Genomic DNA, 21711 nt, shown 5'->3' on the forward strand with positions numbered 1-21711 from the left:
TTTTAATTTTTATAATATTTTTTTTATTATAATAATTTATTTTTATAATAACCCTTTCTTATTTTTTATAATAAATTTTGTTTGTTAATTTTCATAATCAATTATTTCTTATTTTTTATAGTTAATTAATATTTTTTTATAATATTTTATTTTTATTTTTTATATTAAATTTTATTTTTTTAATTATTATAATAAATTTTATTTTTTAATTTTTATAATATTTTTTTTTTTATTTAAAATTTTTTTTTTTTTATTATAATAATTTTTTTATTTTTATAATATTTTTTTTTTATTATTTTTATAATATTTTTTTTTATTATTTTTATAATATTTTTTTTTATTATTTTTATAATATTTTTTTTTATTATTTTTATAATATATTTTTTTTATTATTTTTATTAATGTTACCTCTTCAATTACTTGTATCGTTCCCTACACGAATTGCTAAAAGCAGGCATCACCGTTAACTGGATTTATTGATTTTTCACCATTTTCACGACGTGTATGTCCAACGCAACGGCACTTCAGTTATGTCGGGGCGTGGTGGTACTTTGCTCTACGGTCTGCCTTTTGTTTTCAAACCACCCAGCCACCCAACTACCCCCAACCATACAATCGCACAACACACTTGAGTGTTATCACACTGTATGTGGAACACCCGCACAAATTTAGCGCAGTCAAACAAATACACAGGCATACACACAGTTACACTCACTCATTCATATATGAAAGTGGTTTAATAAATGTGCTCGTACGCTTTGTAGTCGCAGCAGCAGGACCGTAGTGTGTAGATACAAAAAATTTTGTTGAAACCAGCACAAAGGATACGCTTTTCCATAAAAACATATAGAAATACTGAAAAATTACCAAAGTGTAACGTCGAAAGCTTTATTTAATTAAAAGCAAATAATTATTAAATAAATTTCGGAGTGTTATAAATCAATTGGAATTGGAATGCGCGCACATTTTGCTGATGTTGGTGATGTTGCCATCGCAGAGGCACCCAAAGATGCTGCTGACGATAGCATTGATAGAATTGAGGACGAGCCTGAGCCGCTGGATGCACGTATCGATGAGTTCAAACAGGACTCGAAGAATATGGAAGTCGTCTCAGAGTTTATTGACGATGTGCTACAGAAGGCGGAGGCAGAGGTTGAAAAGCAGCAGGATGCGAAAACCGAAAAAACTTCGCAACAGGTAAAGGCATGAGGGGGCTTTATAACAAAAAAAATCTTCAAAAAATTGTTAAAAATTTTTTTTTTTTAAAGTGTTAAAAAACTGTTCTGAAATTTGTAAAATCTGTGCTTTGAGTTTATGACTAATTTAAGAATTTGCTATTTTTGTTTTTGTACTTGCAGCCCAAGGAGAAAACGCGTCAGAGTAAGTGCTTTGTTTTTCAAAAGTTGTGTTTTGTGTTTTTGCTGTTTTTTTTTCGTTTCGCTTAAAAATGATTGCAACTGAACACATACAAGCAGTTATACGCATATATTTACATATGTAAATTGTTATATATAACATTATGGAAATTTAAAAGTAGCTGGATCATAGTCGCGCACACATTTCGTTGTGTAGAAGACACGTTCGCATGAGTCCTTATAGCTTTTTTCTGTAAAAAAAATATTTTTTTTTATTTCTGCTTTTATTTTTAAGCTGCTTTGTCTTTTGAGTTGCTAGCCTAAATACTTTTTTCCAGTTAAATACTTACGCACATCCTTGCAAGCATTCAATGCGGCCTTAGCTGCCTCCTGCATCTCAGGTGGTAATATAATTGGTATTTGTGCTAATGCTTTTTGCACGCTAAATTCTCCCTTTTTAGTTACCTATAAACGGAAATACATATGGCATTATGAAGGTACATAGACTGACATACATATGTACATAAATATGTACACATACATAAATATTGATGTAGCACACAATACAAATTGAGATAATAGAATTGTATGTTGGTAGGAAGAAAGTGTATATATGGTAGTTGTAGAGATATGTAGAATAGGAGTGCACAAAAAATAATAAAAAATATTTATACAATAAAAAAAAAAATAAATATTGAAAGAAAAAATAATTTATATAAAATAAACAATAATAAAAAAATTAGTAAAATTAAAAATGAAAAAAAATCTGGCTATTTATTTTTTTTATTGTTAATTTGACTTATTTTTTATTATTGTTTATTTTATATAAATTAATTTTTTTAATATAAAAAAATATAGTAAAATTAAAATGAAAAAATATATATTAAATAGCAAGAAAGTAAAAAATAATGCATAAAAATATCATTCAGTTAAATTCAAAATCAATTAAAATAAATTTAAATTTAAAATATATGTAAGAAAATATTTTAAATATAAAAAAATATTATACAAAAAAAGAATAAAGAAATTCTTATAAAATAAGCAGTAATAAAATATAAATGAAGAAAATAGATAATTAGTGAGAAAATAAAAATAATTAATTCAATTAAATTGAAAATCAATTAAATTAAAATTCAAAATAAGTGCAAGGAAATCTTTTAAATATTAAATATAAATTAGAAATAAATGCCTAATAATAAAAAATATTTGAAATTAAAATATACATAGCTGATAATAAAAATATGTGAAATTAAAATAATAATAAGAAAAAAATAATAAATAGTGAGAAAATAAAAATAAAAAAATAATTAATAAAAAATGTATTCAAATTAATTGAAAATCAATTTAATTAAACTTAAAAATAAATGCAAGGAAATCTTTTAAATATTAAATATAAATTATAATATAAATGCCTGATAATAAAAAATATGTGTAATTAAAAAAAATTAAATATTAATAATGATAATGAGAAACATAAAATAATTTAAACAAATAAATTGAAAAATAATTTAATTAAAATTCAAAAGGAAATCTTTTAAATATAATGATAAATTATAAAAAAATGGTAAATAGTGAGAAAATTAAAATAATTAATAAAATAATTTACTTACATAAATTAAAAATCAATTTTATTAGAATACAAAGGAAACCTTTTTTTATAATAATAAAATAAAATAAATTAAAATGCAAATAACTTACCGTTCCCGCCAGTTGTGCTACACATCTGGTATAACACTACAATTTAATTGTAAATTAATTATTAGCAAAATAAAATTATAATTAATTTAATATACATTTAAATTTATTAAACAAGAAATAACACATTTTACCTTCAATTCGCCATTGTTTTCAATAAATTCACCAGCTCTTAGATTATCCAATATTTCGGTTGCTACTTTGAACTTCGGTGCACAACCATTGCGCATCATGTCCAATGAGGATTCAAATTGCTGCATTGTTATCTGCCATAGGAGAAAAAAATAATTTTGAATTAATTTACATGCATACTTAATAATAAAATACATATTTAAAAATTTCGAACTTTTTCAAAAATAATATAAAATTGGTAAAAAAAATAATAGAGTCCAAATATCAAGCAATTTTCGACACAATTGCTAGAAAAATTAGTTTAAATTTTGAATTATTTATATATAATGCCATACTAATTATTAATATTTATTTATAAATTTTTTATTTTTATTATTCTTTCATTATTTATTTCCTACAGTTTTAGGTTATTAGAAATATTTTATTTTTTTTTATTTTTTACGCAAATTAATATTTTATGGAAATTGGAAATTTCAAACAATATTTTTTTACTTTTTTTATTTCAATTTTTTTTATATAAATTATTATTATTTTTATGTTTTTTTAAGTCAAAATTGTCCTTAATTACGCTTTGACAGCTTTGCATTTTTTTATTATTTTACATTGATGATTTACGCAAATAACCAGGCAATATTTTTTAAATTTTTTTGTTTAATTTTTTATTATTTATTATAAATATATTTATTTTATTTCATTATATATTTAATTTTTTCCTAAGTTAGCATTGTCCTTAATTAATCTATTATTTTTCACGCATGAAATGCTTTTTATGCAAATTGCAAATTTCAAACAATATGTTTTATTAATTTTAATGGTTTTTTTACGTAAATTTTTATTTTATAATTATTATTAATTATTATCATTTATTTATTGTTTTTTTAGTTCAGCATTGTCCTTAATTTTTTTTATTTATTATTTGTGGTTATTAGAAAATAACCATTTTTTTATAAGATTACGCAAATAAAATATCTTTAAGCAAATAGAGGTTTCAAACCATATTTTTTAATTTTTTTTGTTTTTAATTTTTAATACTATTATTTATATTCAATAACTTTTATTCGCATGTCCTTTTATTTTCAAAAATCTCACTCACCGCATTGACACCAGTGCACGCTAATAAAGTTAAAAAATATTTGAATGCATTAATTTTCACAAGCATTTCCTGATTTCTATAAAAAAAGGCTATATATTTAATATTGACGTCGTCAGTGAAATGATTTGAAGCTGAGAAATTTAGTTACTTTTATAACCTCATTTGAAAGCGATCCACTGAAAAAAAAATTCTATTGAAGAGACAAGAAAAATTAGTATATATGAGTTGCTTTTGATCCGCGAAATGTTGGAGCGTAGCCAATCGAACAGATTATACCAGTTATTCGAATAAAAAAGGTGTCTCACAACAAAACTTTCGAACAGTACATTACGATTTTTTAATAATTATAATTGATTTCATGATTGATTTATTTTATTTATTTTTATTTTATTTTATTTTATTTATTTTATTTAATTTAATTTAATTTAATTTAATTTAATTTAATTTTTTTTTATTTCTTTAATTTAATTTAATTTATTTATTTTTTTATTTATTTTATTTTATTTTTAATTTTTATTTAATTTTATTTTATTTTTATTTAATTTAATTTAATTTAATTTGATTTAATTTAATTTTATTTAATTTTATTTTATTTTTATTTAATTTAATTTAATTTAATTTAATTTGATTTAATTTAATTTAATTTTATTTTATTTTATTTCTTTAATTTAATTTTATTTTATTTTATTTTATTTCGTTAATTTAATTTAATTTAATTCTTTATTTTTTTATTTATTTTATTTTATTTTTCTTTTAATTTTTATTTAATTTAATTTAATTTTATTTTATTATATTTTATTTTACTTATTTTTATTTTTTGATATTTCCATTTCCGCTAAAATCAAACCTCACATTTCTCTAAGTGTATGAGTTCATAATCTCAAGTACAGTGCCTTACGTGCCTCATTAACGGGTAATTAAAAGAAGATAGTATCGAATGCGACAAACCGTTATTAAGTTAGGTGACCAGTAATTGGCACACGCTCATAATTACACAAGAATCAATCAAAATGAAATGAGACGCTTTAGCAAGCAGTACGAAGTATAATAAGGCACGAAACGGTATGACGGGGCGTATGAGTGATTTTTGAAGTCGGTTAAATCAGCAATTAAATTTCACTTATATTTATTTTCACTTTAAATTGTTTTTTTTTTTTTTAATTGTTTGTGCCTGTCCAAAGCTGCATGTTTCGATTCCAATGTTAATGCAATATTTTTCCAAAATTTTTCTTCCCTTTTTGCTATGCACCTCCCCGCATTTTTGCTTACCCAATCAAAAATTTAAAAAATTCCAAAAAAAATCATATCACATACAAACCCACCCACACACGATACTCGACCTAAAAAGGTTTTACTATACCAGATTTCAAGAATGGCAAAATGGTGAATCGTGCGCGCGGCCTGGTGGTGCGTCTATTCGATGCCATCTGCAATTGCGCCAACACGGCAGCGGGACCGGCGCAGCGCATCAAATTGCGCGCCAAGCGTGCCGCCTCCACAGCCACAGCGCCAGCCACGGAGAACGGCACGGATGGCAAAAAGCACGGTGAGGTGAATGGCAAGGAGAAGAAGGGCGACAAGAAGCAGCAGAAGGATGCCGGCAAAACACAGAAAGGTGAAGCTGCAGAGGAAGGTGCGGTCGCGGCAGCAGCTGCTGAGGAAGAGCTAAAGCCAACGGAAGTTGAGGGGTCAGCTAAGAAGCAGGAGATTGAAACTGATAAGCAGTAATTTGTGTAATTCTGCGGTTAATGCGTGTGAGTAATGAGTAAACATTGCCAATAATTTAATTTCGATTGCTTTAAGGAGTGAGTTCAGCGGTTTGAGAGTGTGTGGTGGGTGCGCGCGGAAGTCGCATTCGTTGTGGTGGGGTCATGAAGTTTAGAAGAAGTGTAAACCATATAGAGTGACTTTACTTTAATATAAAACTATGAACATCAAATTGTCGAAAAATAATAATTGAAACATTTAAATGAAAGTCAATTTTGTAGCATTTATGTATTTAGGAGCAACTGTACCAACACACCTTCCATTTAAAAAAGCTCGCACACCATAGCGAATTCGACTCTTGCCGTCTCACCCGTGTGCTTTCATCACCAAGAACTTGCTGCGCTCTAATCTATATGTAATTGCCGTATTCACTAAGTAAAATAACTGTAAAGAAAAAGCTTACAAACCCACTTACAAATAGTATACAACCACTCAATGGTTTTCCAAGCTCAAGTGCGGCTTTCCATTTGCACAACTATATACATAATACAATAACAACATTTAACATATATTAATAATAACAAATCTTAAACATTGTTATTTAAATCATATATATTATCATAATTATTTATAACCACGCCCACATGTCGACTGTCTATTGACAAAGCTACCACCGCTCAAAAGAGACTTTTTTCTCCAAGCTCTATATACAAGTATTAGTAGTAAAGTAGTTATTGTATTGGCTGCGTTAACGGTTGTTTCCGTGTAAAACAAGACTTAGAGAAGAGTAATATCAATTTATACCATAATTCTACAAAAGAGGTTGTTGCAATACGAAAAAGCTCAATATAATTTTTTTATCGATATTTAGAAGCTTTTTGGAGTTTTACGAAGCTTTTTCGTTTGTGCTTTATATAAATTAACGTGTCAGATTTCTTAGCGTCTCAAATTTTTCATTTACAATTTAGAACCTTAACCTTTGGAGTAAGGGAGAGAGTTTTGATAGGTGAAAAAAGCTATACTTATAAAAGCTCGTTTAAAAAAATTTTATAGAAAGATGATGATGAGGTAAGATCTCTTTGAGTAAGCGAAATGAAGCGAAGCGTTATGACAGATGAAAAGAAAGCTAGGGCAATCTCTCTATAATGATGAGGTAAGATCTCTTTAAGTGAGCGAAATGAAGCTCTATAAAAGCTCTCTATAAAATCTCACCAAAGAAAACTGAATAAAAAATAGTTAAAACGGTGATGAGTTAAGATCTCTTTGAATAAGAACGAGACAATTTTAATAGACGAAAAGAAAGCTATGGCAATCTGTCTATAAAAGCTCATATAAGATAGCTTATTAAAAATAATTAAAACGGTGATGAGGTAAGATCTCTTTATAATCTCTGGATTATGATAGATGAAAACACTGCTAAAAGCAAACTGTCTATAAAAGCTCATCCTTGAAAGCTTTCAACAAATAATTAAAACGGTGAGGAGGTAAGATCTCTTTAAGTAAGATAGAGTGGATTATGATAGATGAAAACAAAGCTAAAAGCAAACTGTCTATAAAAGCTCATCCTTGAAAGCTTCCAAAAAATAATTAAGACGGTGATGAGGTAAAATCTTTTTAAGTAAGAGAGAGCGAGTTATGCTAGATGAAAACAAAGTTAAAAGCAAACTGTCTATAAAAGCTCGTTTTAGAAAGCTTCATAAAACAGAGTTAAACGATGATGAGTTGAGATCAGCTTAGCAATTTGATTTATATTTAACAGCAATACAATAAATATATTTCTATTTACGAAAGCTCGCCGGGAGTTAAAACTAAAAAGCTCGCAAAAGAGCTTTCGTAATAACATGTTAATTTCTTATAAATTATTTTATTAAGATTTAACAGCAATACAATAAATTTATTTTTTCTATTTACGAAAGCTCGCCGGGAGTTAAAACTAAAAAGCTCGCAATAAAGCTTTTTTAGTAACTTAATTAATTTTTTATAAATCATATTTTAAATGAATATTTTTCAGTTTTAAGCGTTTCTTGAAAATTTCTTGCTTTGCAAAGTACGAAATCCAAAGCTCTTAACTCGGTTTCAAAAGCTTTTTCGGTAAAAACCAAAAATATCTGCATGAGTTTCGAAACAAACAGCCATATCAACAACTACTACGTATATACAACAACAACTATCCACCTAACTGATTTTGAACAACATTTTTCCAATATTAGTATTTGATAAATAAATTTTTATAACCAACGGTTTATTAACCTACTTACATACATACATACATACATCTAATAAGGGAATTAAACGAGCACACAATCAATGTATTTTCTAACTAATAAACTTCTTATATTATACATATGCATACATATTTACATACATACATACATATAATCACAATAATATTGCTAGTTAAGTGATAATTACTAATTAATTACATACATACAATTAGCAGATAAATCGGTGTAACTGTTGTATGTACTAGTTAACATATAACACTTGATGTGTCATTGTGTGTGTGTTTGTACGTAATGTATTGATAATAATAAAACTAGTTAGATTTGGGCATTAATTATATGAAAAATACATATATATGTAGTATATATTATATATACATATGTTTTTGTATGTATTTGAACAATGAAGCTAAATTACAATCCCAAAAAATGTGTACTGATTTTTAAGACAAGCATTACTTTTACGTTCTTACGTTTTTGCAATGGCTACACTTAAATGCGACACTGTACTTTAACAGTGGGCACCATCACTCACCTACATATGTATTTACGCATAAATGTATAGGCTATGTAATGGCAAAATAACTGCATAAAATCTTCACTTTAGTAACTGTAGTCTGAGAAAAATGTAATGAAAAATTTACACTGAAAAAAAACTGGTAACAAATTTTTAAGTAAAGAAAAAACAAAAAAAAAACTTTTTGTATGGCGAAATTTAGCGAGAGATTTAAATAAAAAATCGAGTCAAATATACAATTACATATATGTATGTATTGTGCTTAAAATCTAAAAATGCGGTGAAATGCTTGTTTCTTACTGTGTATTTATAAGCTTGTAAGCCTAAAATCATCAAAATATTATAAAAACAAATATTTTATTATTTTTAATGTAAAAAACAACAACAAATATATTGTATATTTAATCCTGTGTGTCCTTACAATTGTTAAGTTTGCTAAATAAATTATTTTTGTTGCGATTGTCCCTGTGATTAAATGCCTGAGCACTATATTGTAACCTGCTATTGAAAGTAAAAAAGAAAAACACAAAAAAAAAAATACCGTTAGGATTTTGAAAAACAAAAAAAAAGTAGCTAGTTGCCTATTTAAACTTATTTTATAAGTTGTTAATAATTCTATATGAAGTCGCATCACTTAATATACTGATTTTTGTTAAGAAACTATTTTTAATTTTATCTGCAAGCAAAATGGTGATCTAACTGCGTCTGATCTCAAACCAATTTTTTTTTATATATTTTATCCTAACTAATATTTATAATAATTTATATATAATTTTCTAACATTCTTCTTTATATATAATATACCAATCACTATAATAATAAAACTCTAATACGACTTACTTATATGGAATTGGTGTAGTATTTTATAACAACAAAAAACATAAGCAAAATATAAAACCATAAGCAATGTTTCAAGAAAAAATGCATAGGAATAAATCTAAATTGTTGTAATAACATATTTCTAAAGTAAAATATGCAATAAATTTCAAATAAATGTAAACATAAAGCTCGAATTAATTCTGTAATGGCTTCTAAGAAGGTGAGTACGATTCTATAACAGTTGCGGATCGCTCTTCAGAAATTTTCTCTAGGTTATCGTTCGAAAAAACGGCGCAACATATTGAAGACTTAATGGATCCAAAAAGTTTTAGAATAGCTGACTAATTTTTAAGAACTCAAACCATGATTATTATGACTCTCAATCAAGACTGTTGGTCTCTGAATCGAGCCCAATCTATAATTAGTTCTGATGTTTTTCAAAAAATATTTTTCTTCCGTAAAAATTATAATTCTGATAAATTATTCAAAAAAGCGTCCGCCATATTGGATCTGCGATTTTGAATTAAAAAAAAACGAAAACCAGATTTCTTATCGTCTCAAATATTTCATTAATCGCAGTGCTTTTACAACCTACAACCTTACGCTTTGAATTAAGGGAGAGAGAGTTTTGATAGGTGAAAAAAGCTATGCTTATAAAAGCTCATCTAAGAAAGTTTCATAGGAACAGTAAAGATGGTGATGCGGTAAGATCTTTTTGAGTAAACGAGTAAACGTTATGATAGCTGAAAAGAAAGATATGGCAATATCTCTATAAAACCAAAGAAAACTGAATAGAAAATAGTTAAAACGGTGATTAGTTAAGATCTCTTTGAATAAGGGAGAGACAGTTTTGATCTATGAAAAGAAAGCTATACCAATCTGTCTATGAAAGTTCAACCAAGAAAGCTAGCAAAAGTAAATGAGAATGTGATGAGTTAAGATCTCTTTTATTAAGCGAGAGAGCATTATAACAGTTAAAGAGAAAGCTACGGCAAGCTGTCTATAAAAGCTCATCTAAGAAAGCTTAATAAAACACAGTTAAAACGGTTATGAAATAATATCAGCTGAGCAATTTTATTTAGAATTAATTCAATCAATCTACTTATATTTCCGAAAGCTCTTCAGTAGTTAAAACTAAAAAGCTCACAATAAAGCTTTCTTAATAACATGTTAATTTCTTATAAATCATACGATTTAGATTTAACAGCAATACAATTAATTATTTATTTCCATATTGGTTTTCTGAGGTTACCTCAAAACCCTGATCTGATAGGGTTAAATGGACCTCGGATTCGAACTCAGCGAGCCCAAAAACATATCGTACACATAGTAAGACCCCCAGGTCTTAACAAAATTTTTTTTGTGTGGCTGTATTATTGGACCCTATACCTTAATAATAGTAAGATACATAACTCTAGAACTTTTCCTATACTACAATACCAAAACGACCCACTGTACGTGGTTAAACCAAAAAAAGTCATAACCAAATAATTACTAATGCAATAAACTATGTGCGAAGATGATATCGACTCAAAAGTAATAATAACAACAACAAAAAAGAAAAATAAAAACAATTACAATACAGTAGCTGCCCAGCCCAACAGTCACCAGTGCCTCCTCCAACAACAAAAACAAAAAAATCAAAATAGTAAATCACAGCCGAGTGCAGCTTGAAACCGGCATAACATTTTAATTGTGTAGATATCAACATTGTACAATACATATATATATTTTTTGCTATAAGAAATTAAATATTTTAATCAGCGCTGCAAAGAGTGGAAGCAGCAAAAAAAATAACAGCAATAATCGCTAAATACTCGTATGTAAAATAAGTGAAAAAAACCTGGCAATGGCAACTGGGTAAGCGACGACGCTCGCTTCGAAAAGTCAACAGTCAACGGTTTGCGTATAAAAAACTAAGATTGATCGAATTTAGTTGACGAAGTGTTGAGAACCTGAACGGATTTGCTAAATAAGGCGGCGGCGCGTCAATACAGTAAACGATCTACAGTAGCAATAACAGTGGTAATAAATAGAAAAAAAAGTGAATGTAATATCGGTTTGTGACATTCCTATGCAGTGGAAGTGAGTGTAAGAGAATATATATTTTTGAAATGGTTCTAAGAAATGTTCTATATCTCAATGAATGATGTATTTAATAAGTTCTATAATACTTAAAAAAATAATTCAAATTCAAAAGAATTCAAAATTCGCATGTTTCTAAAATATTCCACTGTATTCCTTCCATAACTCGAGTTCTCCATAACTCGGCCTCTTGAATTGGTAATAGAAGTAAAATTGCATACAAATTCCTTCATTAACTCGGAAGTCTCTCTAACTCGAAGTTTTTTGATAGTGATACTGAATATACTGAGACCCTTTTCGAACCAGTGAACTAACGTCTGTAGTACCGATAAACCAAGTCACCAAAAATTCTACGAAAAAAAACGAAGTTATCAAATTTTGAACGAAACAATCTTCTTAATAATCTTTTTTACAAAGAAAGAAATCCATAAAAATAAAAAATACGTTCTACATTAATTTCAATTAATGCAACGATTAGAATCGTATCGTACCGTACCGTTACTTATAAGTATGAAAAAATAAGGCATTGATAAAGTAGAAGAAAACCGGATATGCTTAATTGCAAATTTAAAATTGAAATCAGTGCTTTCAAACAAAATTAATTTTTGTTAAAAACAAAAAAAAAAGGGTTTGAGAGATATTTATGAGCGATCCTGCTCCTATATGTGATATGAAGTATGTATTTCTTTTCTTCACCGGCGAAATTAGTGCCCGAAAGCTTTAGGCTTTTAAGCTTAATTTTTTTCTAAAGCTGTTTTCGATTATAACTTTTTTGTATGACTCAACTAAAGAAATATGAAGATTTGACCTAAAAAATATATTTTTTGCAGTTTTGTTATATTTTTGTTGATAATATTTTTTTCATAGCAACATGCACCCACTAAAATCAACACTTCGGCTACTTCTACTCGTTTGTTTAACGCAATGGATTCGAGCAACACCTAAGGATTATATCGGTATGTAAAACAAGTAAGGAAGGGCTAAGTTCGGGTGTAACCGAACATTTTATATTCTCGCAATTTATTGATGTAATTTTATAAAGATAACACAATTCGAACCATATATTCTGAATAAAGTTCAATAGAATAACGAAAATCATCATAAATAGTATAAATAGTATATGGGGACTGAGGTAATTCCTAAACCGATTTCACTCGTTTTCACCACCAAGATACAATGTATCGAAGACTATACGCTCACTTAATTTAATATTTCTTATAATTAGGTATATGGGATCTGGAGGAAGTTATGACCCGATTTTTACCATTTCAGGTACAGAGAGAAACTGTTATAAGAAAAAAATTCAGAGGGAATGAATTACATAAAAATATCTGATATATATTGATATATATTTTCGGTGAAAAATTACCCTTAGGCACTGAGTTCTTCATGTTCGATATCAGTGGCCTTGAAAAGTCATGGTTCGATTTTGACAATTTTTCCACAAGTGATGTCACAGCTCAAATACAGTATTTGTGTAATGTTTAATTCCGCTATCTTCATTTGTTCCTAATGTATATATGTATTATAAAGTGAACGAATCAAAAGAATTCAAAATTGAGTTATATGGGAAGGAGACGTAGTTGTGAACCGATTTCGCCCATATTCCACCCGTATCATCAGGGTGTCAAGAAAGTGTTATATACCGAATTTCATTGAAATCGGTCGAATAGTTCTTGAGATATGGTTTTTGACCCATAAGTGGGCGACGCCACGCCCATTTTCCATTTTGTAAAAAAATCTCAGTGCAGCTTCCTTCTGCCATTTCAAATGTAAAATTTGGTGTTTCTGACGTTTTTCGTTACTTTAGTAATTTTAGTAATTTTCAACCTAACCTTTGTATGGGAGGTGGGCGTGCAGAAAGTTTGGTTTATATAGATTTATTGGTTTGCGAGGTATATACAAAAAACCTATTTGTGGGCGGGGTCACGCCCACTTTTCCAAAAAAATTACATCCAAATGTGCCCCTCCCTAATGGGATCCTATGTTCCAAATTTCATTTTCATAACTTTATTTATGACACTGTATAGGTTTTCGGTTTCCGCCATTTTGTGGGCGTGACAGTGGACCGATTTTGCCCATTTTCGAAAGCAACTTCCTCAGGGTGCCAATGAACATGTGTTCCAAGTTTCATTAAGATATCTTAATTTTTACTCAAGTTATCGCATTCACGGACAGACGGACGGACAGACATCCGGATTTCAAATCCACTCGTCATCCTGATCATTTATGTATATATAACCCCATATCTAACTCTTATATTTCTTGGTGACACAAACAACCGTTATGTGAAAAAAACTATTATACTCTGTGCAACAGGTTGCGAGAGTATTAAAATATAGTATATACAAATGTAGATATACATATATACATATATTCGTATTTCTAAATGTATATAGATATATAACAAGCTTATAAAAAATATATGTACATTTATCATATTTATGTTGTTTATTTTCGCTTAATTGGTATAGCACCACTCTTTTGAACTTTTGAAAACTGTATACAAGTATAGCCAAGAGGCCTTCAATTGGAGATATCAGTAGTAACACAGATAATAATATCCTTGCTATTTTTTGTAATTTCTCAAGGTTTCAGCGAGTGCATTGTGGTTTTTTTAATATAAAGCCGTTCAGATAATTAAACTCAACTCTGTCTTCGGAAAGATAATAAAGTCTATAAATAGAGATCCGCTAATGGATGCTGGGATATAATCTTCTATTGGAGTCTCAGCCCTGGCTTTATACATTATCAAATAGCATAAGCTTACAACAAAGATTAGCATTCGAGGTATGTTCAAAAAATAACTGGAATTTTCTTTTTTTGAAAAATAAAATCAATCATTCGTATACAAATTTTGTCACATTCAAAATAGTTTGCCAGCGCTTCTTCCAATTCAAACACTTCTTAAACTCGATTTTGGGGTTTGGGCCGACCTTTGGCTGTTTCAGCGATTTCTCGTATGCTTGCTAAATCGACGACCTTTTAAGGTTCTCCTTACTTTTGGAAGAAGGAAAAAGTCACAAGGAATCATCTCTACCGAATATGGAGACTGGACATCGTGACAGTATTGTTTTTGGCCGAAAATTCATGAACAAACAACGAAGAGTGAGCTCACTCTTTAACAAACGAATCGTTAACCTTTGCGGCTGATACATATACAATTCTATCGTTCTTGAGGGGCATTAACAATATAGGAAAGAAATTTTGACAATTTTAAAATTCCCGTTATTTTTTGAACGCAACAAGTATACGTTTTCGAAGCATTGCCCTCTCTGTGCCAAAACCAGTGCAAACTAAAATGTATGGTACCTTAGGGGCATCAAACAAATAAACAAGAAATTATGAAATTTTAAAAAATTCCCGTTATTTTTTGAACACAACACGTATACGTTTTCGAAGCATTGCCCTCTCTGTGCCAAAACCAGTGAAGTATGCAACTCTAATTTTTCAGCCGATCATAGTGATCTTAATTGAATTAGCTATGCATTTTAATTCAGTATAAATATGCATATTAAAAATTTTCTGATATCCGCTTTATAGAATCTTTACGTGCTAATAATTGCAGCGCTAACACAATATACGTTGTCATTTCGCAGATCTACTCGAATTGCCTGACAATGATGAATTTCTATGGGGTAGACACGATAATGAGATTGCATTTGGTAAAGCGCATTCTCCGAGCAACGAATATAACAGTACCGGTGAGGGCGGCGGTAGTGACTACTTGATGCGTCACATATTGAAGAAGCGACAAGTGATTTTCCAAGTGAGTACGAGTATTGTGCATTTATTTAAAGCGCACGCAATTATAATAGCTGGAGGAAAGAGTAAAACTAGTTTTATTTCACATAACGGAACTGAGTAATTATATATGTAATTAACGGCATTTATACTATTTATAGGAAAATAAAGATTACGGTGAATGCCGCACAGCGTTGGGTGAAGTAGGACGCTGTCGACATCCGCTCTACTGTCGCATACCCGAGCTGAAGGATGATGTCTGGCGTTTGATCTCGCAGTTGTGTGTTATCGAACAGAGGTGGGTTCATAATTCTAGACAGTTTATGTTTATAATATTTATTTTTTTTATTATTATTCACAGTTCCATCGGCATTTGTTGCACTCAGCACACAGAGTCGCGTTCGAGTCCACAAGTCATCAGCGACGTGAACAATAATGGCTTGGAGGAGGCGCGCATTGTCAATAAACCCGAACAACGTGGTTGCGGCCTTACCACCAAACAGTTCCCGCGCATCACTGGCGGTCGTCCAGCCGAACCCGATGAGTGGCCTTGGATGGCTGCGCTCATACGTCCCGGTCTGCCGTATGTCTGGTGCGGTGGCGCATTGGTCACCGATCGGCATGTGCTTACTGCGGGGCATTGCGTGCACAAATTCAAAATGGAGGATATATTTGTGCGCCTGGGCGAATACAATACACAGATGATTAATGAGACGCGTGCGCGTGATTTTCGCATTGCCAATATGGTCATACATATAGATTACGATCCATTGACTTATGAGAATGATATTGCCTTGCTACGGCTGGATCGTGCCACACTATTTAATACGTACATTTGGCCTGTTTGTATGCCACCAATTGGTCAAAGTTGGGAAGGACAAGTCGGTGTTGTGACGGGTTGGGGTACACAAACATTCGCCGGTCCACATTCGGAAATACTTATGGAGGTAGGCATACAGTTAAAATTTCACCGTTAATTACATGCACTCAATAGATTTGTTAAACCGTTAGGTTTTGCTACCAATTTGGAAACTGGCTGATTGCCGTCGCGCTATGGTTGAACGCATACCGGACACTGTGATGTGCGCTGGCGTGCGTGAAGGCGGTCAGGACTCATGTCAGGGCGATAGCGGCGGGCCACTGTTGGTGCAATTGCCGAATCGGCGCTGGGTCACAGTGGGCATAGTCTCTTGGGGTGTGCGTTGCGGCGAGGCCAATCGTCCGGGCATGTACACCAGCGTCAATCACTATATGCATTGGATACTACAGAACTCAGATATTTAAATAACATTACATTGTGTACATTAAATGTGTGTCACCCTTAAAAAGTCGTTTATTAAATAAAATTTGTTTAATACTCGCTAGCTGGTTTCGTCGCGAAAATTCAAAATTCATATAACTATTCCTACAACAATATATATATATATGGATTACCAATTAAAATTTAAGGTTATGTGTTTTTGTTTAATGCTTGGCATTCTCTAGAGACAACAACTAATTGGGAAAAGCAATTTTATAGACATCTTCGTAGGTGGTGGCGAAGTGCGCTTCAATGCCATCGGTTATGTAGGCAGGTAACTCAGCGAAATCTTTTTTATTTTCTTCGGGTAATATTATACAAGTGATGCCCGAGCGTTTCGCCTGAAAAGACACAAAAAAAAAAAATACAAAAAATTAGCACAGGTCTTGATATGTGTAGTATATTTTTTTGGGGTCGCTGAATCCGAATCAGAAGTCCATTTAGCCCCATCAGATCAAGGTTTTGACATATCTATAGAAAACCAATATGGCGGACAGCGATTTTTAAAACGCATCGGATTCGCACGAAACTCGCTACTTAGGGGTTTTAGGAGTCAGAGATTACGAATCCGATGTTGGTTTTTCAAAATTCATAATGTCGGATTCAATATGGCGGACGATATTTTGAAAAATTCATCTGAATCGCTTGAATCTTGTCAGACGGGGGTTTTCGGGGTCGCTGATTACGGATTCGGATTCAACGACCCCAAAAGGAAAGGCACACATAGTAAGATCCCCAGATCATAACACATTTTTCTGTGGTTGTGTAATTAACCTCCACTTACCGCAATTGTCTTCTCTTTAATGCCACCAACGGGCAGCACTCTGCCTTTGAGTGACACCTCACCGGTCATTGCGAGATTTTGACGCACTGGACGATTTGTGGCCAATGACATTAGCGCTGTAACTATGGTGACACCGGCGCTGGGGCCATCTTTGGGTGTGGAGCCTTCCGGCACGTGCAAGTGAATGTGACTGCAAATCAATAAATACTATTTAGCAATTAGTTTAAACTAACTAACGTTAAGTAACGTACCCCTTCTCTAAGAACGTATTATCATCGTTTTTAGCACGCAAATAATTACGCGCCACGGTTAAGGCAATTTGTGCAGATTCCTTCATTACATTGCCCAGATTACCCGTTAGATGTATGGAACCACTACCATCATCGTCTTTCAGGAGTTTGCCAGCTCTACGTGAAGCAGTTTCTATATATAGTGAAGAGCCACCCATAGCGGTCCATGCCAGCCCCATAACGACGCCGGGTGGTGTATCTTCGTACATGCGATCGGATGAGAATATATGTTTGCCCAGGAACGTTGTTAGATTGTCTGAGGTTATGGTGAAGTGTGTACCCTCTTTTTTCACAAAACGGTAGGCGACCTTGCGTACAATCTAAAGAAAATATAAATTTCAGTTAACTTAAGTGAGTTCACTTCGATCGTAAGGTGTCGATTGTATCGAACCATTTTTTGATCGAAACGGAATCAATGATGAGGCCCATTATATATATAGAATGTATACGTACCTTTTCGATGTGTTTTTGCAAATTTCGCACACCCGACTCCCGGCAATAGCTGCGGATCAGTGTTTTCAAAGCATCGTCTTCAATGTTTATATGATCGGGGGTAATGCCACAGTCGCGCATCGCTTGTGGTATGAGATATTGACGCGCAATAGCCATTTTTTCTTCGGCCACATAGCCGGACATCTCAATAAGTTCCATACGATCGCGCAAAGGTTCGGGTATGGTGTCTATAACGTTTGCTGTGCAAATGAAAAGCACATGCGACAGATCGACGGGTACATCCAAGTAATGATCGAGGAAATTGGCGTTCTGCTCGGGATCGAGTAGTTCAAGCAAAGCAGAGCTGGGATCACCTTGGTAGCCTCTAGAGAATGTAAAATAATAATTTATAAGCCGTTAAGTTACTCGGTTAATGTTGTTATTTGAACTTACTTGCCAATTTTGTCGACTTCATCGATCAGTACCAATGGATTCTCAGTCTTTGTCTTCTTCAAACATTGTATGAGTTTACCGGGCATGGCGCCGACATATGTGCGTCGGTGACCTTTTATTTCAGCAACGTCAGTCATGCCGCCAACACTGAAACGGAAGTATTCACGGTTCAAAGCGCGTGCAATGGAGCGTGCTGTAAGAAATTGTGTAGGCATGAGTTTGGCAGTTTTGAAAAATTTACAACAACATTACATACCTATACTCGTTTTGCCCACACCTGGTGGGCCATGGAAACAGAGAATTTTGCCCTGTGTGCTGCCCTTCAAATGGCTCACAGCAATAAATTCCAAAATACGTTTCTTGATGTCCTCCATGCCGTAGTGATCATGATCTAAAATATCTTGTGCTTGCTCCAAACTCAAGTTCTCTGTGCTCGTGACACCCCAGGGTAGTGAAGTTAACCAGTCCAAGTAGTTACGTGTAACGCTGTAAATTTTATAAAAATTAATTTTTTTTTATAATTTTAGTAAATATTTGCTGCTTAAGTACTTGAATTCTGAACTGTGGCTCTCCAAGAAATTCAGCTTGTTCAATTCCTCATCAATAACGGTCATTACATTTTCAGGCACCGTTTTGTCTTTTAATTTCTCACGGTATTTCTCGCCAATCGCATCTTTATCGTCTTTTTCTATGCCCAATTCTTTCTTAATCACTTTCAGCTGTTCTTGGAGTATATATTTGCGATGTTGTTGCTTTACCTTCTCCTCAACTTCACGTCCGATTTTCTGTTGCAACTTCGACAATTCAAGCTCTTTCTTGAGCAAAGCCAAGGCGAGCAACAAACGTTTGGGTATCTGTTAAGAAGAAGAAGATTACATATAACTTCTTAATCTTCCATTTTTCAAGTTTTACTTACATCCAATTCCTCCATGATCTTTTGCAGCTCCTCAGGTTCTGCGGCAGATAGTGAAGCGCCCAAGTCGCACAGATATACCGGATTATCCACCACACGTTGATTTTGGTGTAACATTTGCTGCAAACTCTCCCTGTACAATGGATTCATGGTGATGATGTCTCGTATGGTTTTTATCACTTCTTGAGTCAGAGCTTTCACCTCTTCAGTTTGTTTGTATTGCTCATGTTTCACATTTTCTACTTCAACCATGAGTACAGGTTGCGGAACACTGCCTGGTGTTGGTGGCGCTTGTGCTGTACCTGTAACCGGCGGCACAGCGCTTACTGCTGGTGGTGCGACCTCTTCTGGTTTCTCAGGTGTCACTTTGGCACCTTGATTGCCATCGCGTTTGGAATTGCGTGCCGTACGCGCTTTTCGTGCCAACTTACGTCGCTCCATTTCAGTTTGTTCTTCAGCTGGGATGTTCAATTTTACATTAAAGAGTGGAAAATGTATTGTCGTCTTCTTCTCTGAGTGGAGAGCATTATGACGAAATATTTTCTTATATATATTGTCAAAAGACTAACTGATAGAATGAAGGGATATTGGTAGGAAGGAGGAAGGGATAGGACGTGTGAATGGTTAAAATAAAACCGGTGGATGTAGTGTTAAGCGGTCAAATGGAGCTCTCATAAAACTAGTGTCATGCTTTATAATGAGTGGGTGATTGGAAGCAACAATGTAGTTAACTGTTTATTTTTTCATTTTCCAGAGTACACATTTATTATGTCATTTTGTTGCACTTTCCATTCCCCCGTGTTATGAATTATATATAATTCAGCGAAACTTACCTTTCGTTATTGGCATTAGATCCTCTAAAATTTGTCCCGTAATTTTGATACGTCTGTGCGCTACAACCACCATGCGTAATTTATCACCCAAATCTTGCAACTCTTGTATCTGCGCAAATGTGCCTACATTGTACACTTCATCCAATTTTCCCACTACTTCCGCCTCATTTTCATTGTCCTTTTTCATGAATACACCTACATAGGGTTGATTTAATTTAACCTTACGTCTTATCAAATCGATAACCATTGGATTTGAAACCTTGAAATATATAAAATTATATAATACATGTAGAAATTTTCAACTGGAAATTGCAATTATATATTCGCAATGTATTTTGCTTTCATAACGCACTTCTAGAATTTTCATAAAGCGCGGAAATACTGGATTGCGGCGCGTCGCGAGCAGCGGCAAATGTGGCCACACTTCTGGTACCGCCACAGTCGCCGGCAACTGTGGATCCTTATTCACGATGTATTCTGTGGATTCAACTTCCAAATCGTCTTCCTCATCTTTTTTGCGGTTAGTGCAGTAATTGCGTGAGCTAATTGCCGCTGAACGTAGTAATAAGGCACCGCTGCTGGCGTCGATGCGCCGCTGTAGTGCTCCATAACGCCAATTTGAACGTATTAGAGTGCGTGTTGCATGCTGCTCTTGTGCTACGAGCGTACCAATGCTGCGTGTTAATGCACGATGCTGTAGTAGACGCGTTAACATTTTTTACACAATATTTCAAAAGATTTTCATAAAAATTCAGTCTAATGTGAAAATATTATTGCTGTGAAGAAAATGATAGTTCACTATCGGCAGCGCCAAGTATATATTTTTTTTTACTTTATCATTGACAACGTGAATTTGACAATAAGAATCAGAATGACAGAAACGACGAGAAAAAAATTTAAATCATATGGTGAGGTGTGTTTCGTGTACATTGGGTGATGCAATTCATTGTTTACGTTTTGTAATGTATTACGTAAAATAAATGAAATTTAACATTTTGAAATGAAAAATTGAATGTAAATTTATTAATAATTGCTAAAATATTTTTTAAAACATGGCTTTCATACAGAAAATTGCAGTTTATTTAATTGTAGTAAAACAGCCTGTGGCTGTGTTTCCTTTGCTCTGCTATTCTACAGTGATGGCTAATATATTTAATTTTGTAATACAGTCGTTGCTTATCGCCAGTTGGTGAGGTTAATGTAGAATTTAAATGTATATATGTGTGTATGTATTTATCGTGTATGTGTAGCAGCTCTTGTTATGATACTAGGATACTTGTGTATGGCGACCAATCTTCATTAGTAGACGATCTAGCCTTAATTTATATAAAATACCA

At 32.1% G+C, this 21711-nt stretch overlaps 4 protein-coding genes across 8 annotated transcripts; 2 read left to right on the forward strand and 2 right to left on the reverse strand.

Moving 5' to 3' along the window:
• The first annotated feature begins 434 nt into the window (after positions 1–434).
• On the forward strand, positions 435–8154 carry LOC105208516 (uncharacterized). 2 transcript variants are annotated; one of them, XM_029039171.2, is made up of 3 exons: positions 435–1197; positions 1359–1380; positions 5624–8154. In XM_029039171.2, the coding sequence occupies exons 1-3, from the start codon at positions 955–957 to the stop codon at positions 6001–6003; spliced, it is 645 nt and encodes a 214-aa protein (XP_028895004.2). In that variant the 5' UTR covers positions 435–954; the 3' UTR covers positions 6004–8154. The 2 variants fall into 2 exon arrangements, with proteins under 2 accessions (XP_028895004.2, XP_011176709.2); XM_011178407.3 differs by having other exon boundaries at positions 473–1197; positions 5639–8154.
• Positions 1467–4410, reverse strand: LOC105208502 (general odorant-binding protein lush). The gene is made up of 5 exons (XM_011178385.3): positions 4276–4410; positions 3185–3316; positions 3054–3089; positions 1706–1820; positions 1467–1606 (listed from the first exon to the last, which is right to left on the reverse strand). The coding sequence occupies exons 1-5, from the start codon at positions 4339–4341 to the stop codon at positions 1518–1520; spliced, it is 438 nt and encodes a 145-aa protein (XP_011176687.1). The 5' UTR covers positions 4342–4410; the 3' UTR covers positions 1467–1517.
• A 3260-nt stretch (positions 8155–11414) lies between the features above and the next one.
• On the forward strand, positions 11415–16817 carry LOC105208487 (proclotting enzyme). Of its 3 annotated transcripts, none has more exons than XM_011178378.3 (6): positions 11415–11565; positions 12493–12581; positions 15225–15394; positions 15531–15667; positions 15731–16316; positions 16381–16817. In XM_011178378.3, exons 2-6 carry the CDS (start codon positions 12497–12499, stop codon positions 16651–16653), a joined length of 1251 nt encoding a protein of 416 aa, XP_011176680.1. In that variant the 5' UTR covers positions 11415–11565; positions 12493–12496; the 3' UTR covers positions 16654–16817. The 3 variants fall into 3 exon arrangements, with proteins under 3 accessions (XP_011176680.1, XP_011176663.1, XP_011176673.1); XM_011178361.3 differs by having other exon boundaries at positions 11449–11625; XM_011178371.3 differs by having other exon boundaries at positions 11455–11631.
• On the reverse strand, positions 16800–21236 carry LOC105208474 (lon protease homolog, mitochondrial). Of its 2 annotated transcripts, none has more exons than XM_011178350.3 (10): positions 20727–21236; positions 20375–20633; positions 19545–19999; positions 19178–19482; positions 18885–19114; positions 18629–18821; positions 18197–18560; positions 17705–18063; positions 17454–17643; positions 16800–17010 (listed from the first exon to the last, which is right to left on the reverse strand). In XM_011178350.3, the coding sequence occupies exons 1-10, from the start codon at positions 21087–21089 to the stop codon at positions 16864–16866; spliced, it is 2865 nt and encodes a 954-aa protein (XP_011176652.1). In that variant the 5' UTR covers positions 21090–21236; the 3' UTR covers positions 16800–16863. The 2 variants fall into 2 exon arrangements, with proteins under 2 accessions (XP_011176652.1, XP_011176643.1); XM_011178341.3 differs by having other exon boundaries at positions 19545–20053.
• Between the last annotated feature and the right edge of the window lie 475 nt (positions 21237–21711).

Source organism: Zeugodacus cucurbitae, chromosome 4, assembly GCF_028554725.1.
Source record: "Zeugodacus cucurbitae isolate PBARC_wt_2022May chromosome 4, idZeuCucr1.2, whole genome shotgun sequence".
Classification (NCBI taxonomy): Eukaryota; Metazoa; Arthropoda; class Insecta; order Diptera; family Tephritidae; genus Zeugodacus; species Zeugodacus cucurbitae.